The 6,919-nt window shown below is 41.0% G+C and overlaps 1 protein-coding gene across 1 annotated transcript in view; it reads right to left on the bottom strand.

The window, feature by feature from the left end:
* Positions 1 to 1,226: 1,226 nt before the first annotated feature.
* vat1l (vesicle amine transport 1-like) overlaps positions 1,227 to 6,919 on the bottom strand; it is a 49,505-nt gene continuing 43,812 nt past the window's right edge. The window contains exon 9 of the mRNA XM_082162071.1: positions 1,227 to 4,804. Coding sequence (XP_082018197.1) covers positions 4,706 to 4,804 — 99 coding nt within the window. The 3' untranslated portion in view covers positions 1,227 to 4,705. The remainder of the gene's footprint in view (positions 4,805 to 6,919) is intronic.

Here is a 6,919-nt window from a genome sequence, read left to right as displayed (position 1 = left end):
TACCAGCGGGATAAATGACTCTTGTGCCCGACACAAATCTAAAATGGGTTGGTCTGAAGTAGCTTCATTATTCATAGGTGTGGTTTGGGCGTAACGTGCAATAAACCAATCAGAGCGACATCTCACATTCCCTTTAAGAGCAGGCGCGCTTGTTCCATGGCGGCTTGCTATTATAATGGCGGCTTGCTATTATAATGGCGGCTTGCTATTATAATGGCGGATTTGCCAGGCGCGGTTCACAGCCGAGGAGACCGACGTTCTCGTCAGGGCCGTAAAACACAGAGAAGTGACATTGTATGGGGATGGAGAAACACACCCAAATTAGCTTCGGTTAAACAGGCGTATAATAATTTGGGTAAATGTGTAAGCTTGATTTATGCCTATGTTTTCACATCTTCATGGACACCAAAATGATTTCCCTCGTATGGTAATATTTTTCCTTGCAATTATGTATGGTTTGCAAAAATGTCAACTTCTGCGTCTGTGTAGATGAGAGAAGCAAAGTGTATGCGCGTTGTGCACACGCTACATTGATTATGGCCAAGCATGCGCCCTTAAAATAGCATCTGAATAACGCACCACTGACTTTAGACTAGGTTTTTTCTGGTCAGTAGCGAAATTGTTTTCTGAAACTGCAAAATAGCACCAGTGAACGTTTGCGCCGGAACACGCATCCTCTTTTTGCTGAACCTCCCCCAGGAGCGCAAGTTCAGTGTTTCTGTTGCAGGAGAAGGTGTGGCCTGCACTCAAGCCAGCAGAGATCCTGATTGGTCTGATCTTGATTAGTCTGGTCCTGATTGGTCTAATTTTGGTTCCATTGAAAAGGATCACCCAAAACACTCAGAGGCCGAATGCGTGCCATTTGTTTTGCTCTGTCTTGATTTTCTCTGTGATTGTGTGCCTTTTATGAAACTTGCTTTTGTTCGTTCGATTTTTAACTCTTAGGTTGTTTTGAAATACTTTGTAAATATTATTTGTAAATACCCAATTTATGGGAAGTAGGGAGTGTGACGCCATTTCTTTTGCATCTATGTTTATTCTATGTTTTGGGTTAAGGCGTTGGGGAAGTTGCGTTGTATTTTTCTTTTGATGTGTTTTTGTTTTTAGGGATTTAGAGGGTACTAAACTAGTTATTTTTGTTTTATCTTCGGGAGTGAGCGCACATTCATTTATGTTGCAGCTGGCCCGAGACGGTCGTAACACACCCAATCACACTCCACGGGAAATGCTCTGCACAACATTTTATTCAGATTTCATGTGTTTGCAACCTATCACAATCTAACACAAAAGCACGTCTACTGACTAAAACTACACAGCAACAATATACTCTTGTGTGTCTTGAGCTAACACGTCAGAAATGTAGTGCTTTATCTTTAAGGCAGGTTTTTAAACAAATCTCAAATAACTGTAACCCAAAATAATAACAGGAAAGATGCTGTCACATACAGTACGTCTGATTTCCATATAATGCACTCAGTCATGTACATTAAAGAAACAAGCAAAACACAACTTCATTTGTTTAGAAAGAGGGTTCATTTGTAAGTCATTCCATCTTGCTTATTGTAAAGTAAAACACTATCAGACTGGCTGTTTATGTATATATTCTATATAAAGCCAACTAGTTTAATTATTAGAGAAGAGTTGAATAAAAACTCTAATTTGTGTGTGTGTGTGTGTGTGTGGGGTGTGGAGGGTGGGGGGAATAGCATAAACATAACAAAAATATAATACCACATGAGAACACAATCAAAGTTTTCATTTATGAGGTATATGTAGGCCAGAAAAAGATTTAAATCATTCAATATTTTTGACATTAAAATGTCTATTCTCCATAAAAAAAAAAAAAAAAAGCCTTCTGGTCCTCAGTGCAGATAAGGCACTAAGAATGTATTCTTCATGTTTGTTGTTGTTGGTTACTAGTTTGTAGATGATACCCGACTTTGACCTTAATGTTACAACATTTACTCAAGAAGGGACAGTTCACCCAAAAACACATTTCTGTCATCATTTACTCACACACTGTATGGAAAAGAGCAGGGTGAACAATCTTCATAGGAGAAAGCAAGTCATATGGGTCTGGTGAGTAAATGATGACAGAATTTCAGTTTTGAGGTGAACTGTTTCTTTTAGGAAAATGTACAATACTGATCATGACAACTCATTTAAATGTCTTTTTAAAGGCTTAAATATGTTCAGATATGATCTGAGATGAACAAAAGGTAACACAGATGCCTGTGAAGAACTCTCTCTCACACACACACACACACACACACACACACACACACACACACTCTCTCTCTCTCTCACACACACTCACTCGCTCGCTCACTCGCACATACATACACACACACACGCACACACACTCACTCTCACACACACACACTCGCTCAATCGCACACACACACACACACACACACACTCACTCTCTCTCTCTCTCACACACACACACTCACACTCGCTCGCTCACTCGCACATACATACACACACACACACTCTCTCTCACACACACACACACACACACACACACACACCTGCTCGCTCACTCACACACACACACACACACACACACACGGCATTATTTTAATAGAAGAAAAATATTTTTGTCAAAATAAAGTTTGTCCATATGACAATGGTTTTATGCACTTGTCTTTCACTTGTTCACCGTGTTACTCATATGTGAATCATATTTGAGCCATATTCTGAAAAATCGCACCTGTCAGAAAAATATATGATATACAATTTGTTTTCCCCCATTATTATTATTTTTATTTTTTTTAATTTAGGTGACGTAAAAGGAACATTCCAGGTTTAGTGCAAGTTTGCACGTCTTGATTTTGCCGAGTTAGACACGTTCCTGGTTCAACATATTTTGTTGATCGTAGAACAACTTAACTGTCTGAAAATGCAGTCCTAACCCTATCCCACCCCTAAACCCAACTCAAAAGTTATCCCTAAAATCAGAGGGAACTGGTGAATAACACTGATGTAGAAGCTCCTAACCCTCGTTTTAAGCCTAAACTTGACAAAAACTGTAAACTTGTCCCTCAAATCTGACTGGTTGATTGGAATATTGATCCAGGAACATATGAAATCAGGTTCTGTGTTCAAGTTTACAGCATTTGCGGCATAATGTTGATTACCACAAAAATTCAATTCTACTCGTCCCTCCTTTTCTTTACAAAAAACACCAATCTGGGTTACAGTGAGACTCATAATGGATGTGAAAGGGGCCAATCTGTAAACGTTCAAATAATCACTTACATAAACGTAAAACCTATAACCCTACGATAACTATAAAAATGTAAATAGCTTCATAACTCAAATATCAGAATAGTAATGTAAGTGCTTTTATAAAATTATAAGCTTCACATTTCTGCTTTTAAATCCTCTAAAAACTGGCCCTATTGACCTCCTTTGTAAGTGCTTCACTGTAACCTTGATATATATATATATATATATATAATTTAAGAAAAGAGTCAAAATTATTTTTTGTGATAATTAACATTATGCCACAAAAAAATGTGGTCCACAAAGCTTAAAGGGATAGTTCACACAATAATTACAATTCTGTTATCATTTTCTCACCCTTATGTCTTTCCAAACCTGTATGACAAAAAAGAAAATCGTTTTTTATTTATTTATTTTCCAAACAATGGAAGTAATTGGTTGCTAACGTTCTTCAAAAAAGACAAAAATAAAAAGCTCTTCGAGGCTTTTATCAGACATCCATTCCAACATTCTTCAAAAAATATCTTCTTTTGTGTTCCGCAGAAGAAAGAATGTCATGGAGGTTTGGAAGGACATGAGGCCGAGTAAATGATGAGAGAACTGACTTTTTTGGGGGGGTATTCATCCCTTTCATTTGTAGTGAATATTCCTTTATTGTGAGCGACATTCCAAAAAATCTTTTCCTTAAAGGAATAGTTCACTTAAAAATGAAACTTTTGTCCTCATTTACTCGCCCTCAAGTTGTTTCAACCCTGTATGAATTTCTTTCTTCTGTTGAACACAAAGGAAGATATTTTGAAGAATGTTGGTAACCAGACAGTTGTTGGACCCCACTGACTTTCATAGCCGACATTCTTTAAAATCTCTTCTTTTGTGTTCAACAGAAGAAAGAAATTCATACAGGGTTGAAACAACTTGAGGGTGAGTAAATGAGACAAAAGTGAACTATTCCTTTAATAAACACTTGATGGTAAATCGCCCACTGAGGTAAAAGTCATAAGAAGACACTTGAAGATTTAAAGTCACTTATATCAGTGAGAGTCAATCCTACTTCTCGACCGGCTTCTCCATGTTTTAAACCGCAGTTCCTTATAAAGTTACCGGCAACTGCCGCATTTCATTTACTTGCCAAAACCATTTGTGTCTTTGCAAGCGTTAATTCTGGACTTTGACTGCAGCAATCTGTCAATCCACTGATAGACAGGGCCAAATAAAACATCCGAAAGGCTGCAAAAGGCATTCAAGAAAAGTCAATCCTATAATAACGTTTTGGCCTGAAACACTGCAACAATTCAACACTGCAATAAGTAACATTTAACAGCACGATTAGTGTTTTGGGGTATTTCTGACTGCATTGTCCAAAAGATACAGACAAACAACAGAGCAAACACATGACACACACACACATACGTTTCACAACGGCACAAGGTCAGAGAGCTGAGCTCAGGTTCATGACAGTCTCTGGTCGTGTCGGGGTTCACTGGATGAAGGGCATTCGCTCCTTGTTGTCAATGTCTCCCTCTTGTTCCTCTTCCTCCTCTCCTGCTTCACTGGTCTCTGTGCTATCATTGGCCATCTGGAAGAGAAATGGGAAATCGTTGTGTTTTCACACAGGCTGACCGTCTGAAGGTCCGGATCTCAACAGTTGAGCTAGACTGCTGCAATCAAAAGTCGGAGATCAAACATTCTGGTGGAAGAGTGACCTCTGACCCGACGCATGACGTATGATGTAGGAGTGTCGTAAGCTTTGACGCCTCAAACAAACAGGGCTGGTCAACAAACTCAAGCTCCTCCCACATTTATCTTTAAAAATTCTCGTTTTAGACTTCGAATTCATGAACGATGTTTTGTTTTGCTCTATCCTCTGCGCTTCTGCGCTCGAAAATACATCATACGTTGGGTCAGAGGTCACTCGTCCTGCGTCGGGTCAGAGGTCACTCGTCATGCGTCGGGTCAGAGGTCACTCGTCATGCGTCGGGTCAGAGGTCACTCGTCATGCGTCGTCATGCGTCGGGTCAGAGGTCACTCGTCCTGCGTCGGGTCAGAGGTCACTCGTCATGCGTCGTCATGCGTCGGGTCAGAGGTCACTCGTCATGCGTCGGGTCAGAGGTCACTCGTCATGCGTCGTCATGCGTCGGGTCAGAGGTCACTCGTCATGCGTCGTCATGCGTCGGGTCAGAGGTCACTCGTCATGTGTCGGGTCAGAGGTCACTCGTCATGCGTCGTCATGCGTCGGGTCAGAGGTCACTCGTCATGCGTCGGGTCAGAGGTCACTCGTCATGCGTCGGGTCAGAGGTCACTCGTCATGCGTCGGGTCAGAGGTCACTCGTCATGCGTCAAGTCAGAGGTCACTCGTCATGCGTCGGGTCAGAGGTCACTCGTCATGCGTCAAGTCAGAGGTCACTCGTCATGTGTCGGGTCAGAGGTCACTCGTCATGCGTCGGGTCAGAGGTCACTCGTCATGCGTCAAGTCAGAGGTCACTCGTCATGCGTCAAGTCAGAGGTCACTCGTCATGCGCCAAGTCAGAGGTCACTCGTCATGCGCCAAGTCAGAGGTCACTCATCATGCGTCAAGTCAGAGGTCACTCGTCATGCGCCAAGTCAGAGGTCACTCTTCATGCGGCAAATCAGAGGACACTCGTCATGCGCCAAGTCAGAGGTCACTCTTCATGCGTTAAGTCAGAGGTCACTCGTCATGCGTCAAGTCAGAGGTCACTCGTCATGCGTCAAGTCAGAGGTCACTCGTCATGCGCCAAGTCAGAGGTCACTCGTCATGCGCCAAGTCAGAGGTCACTCGTCATGCGCCAAGTCAGAGGTCACTCTTAATGCGTTAAGTCAGAAGACACTCGTCATGTGTCGGGTCAGAGGTCACTCGTCATGCGTCAGGTCAGAGGTCACTCTTCCGCCGGAACTAGACTCTCTTATGGCCGTTACCCGAAGCCAGTGATTATAGTTTATAAAGTTATAAATATGGATATTTTTTCTGTAACACTTTATTTTACAGTGTCCTTGTTACATATGTTACATGTAATGTACTGTTACCATAGTAATAACAGTAAATTATGCATAATTACATGCAACTAACCCTCAACCAAACCCTAATCCTACCCTAACCCTATAGTAAGTACATGTAGTTGATTAATATTACTCAGTACTTAAATATATAATTACACTGTAACAATGACACCTTAAAAAAAAGTGTTACCTATTTTTTTTACAAAAACACATCGCTTTGCTTCAGAGTCGTATGGATGGATGTGTTTTTTTTTTTGGCTTCAAAGTCTCTATTCACACTTGGAAGAGCCAGGATATTTTTTAATATAACTCTGATTGTGTTTGGATGAAGAAAGAAACTCATATACGCCTAGGACGGCTTGATTATGGGATAATTTTCATTTATGGGTGAACTAATCCTTTAAGGGTCCTGAGCTATGAGCAACAGTTTAGACATTATCAGTTGTTTCTTCTTCTAAAACCTTCCATTTTTAAGGAGAAACATCTCAGATGCAGCAGATCAAGAAATCAACACACACACACACACACAATAAAATCGTCTTCTTGAACAGATGTTCCTCTTCAATTTCTCCCCAGTTTAAATAAAGACACTAAAGGTAGACTTCATGAGCACATACTGTTGTACGCCACTATTTCCACTATTTATGACTCTCCTCTGAGAACAGCGTCATAAGGC

The sequence above is a fragment of the Leuciscus leuciscus genome (genome assembly GCF_965113295.1).
Source record: "Leuciscus leuciscus genome assembly, chromosome: 2".
NCBI lineage: Eukaryota > Metazoa > Chordata > Actinopteri > Cypriniformes > Leuciscidae > Leuciscus > Leuciscus leuciscus.
This window is presented reverse-complemented; position numbering and strand designations above follow the sequence as displayed.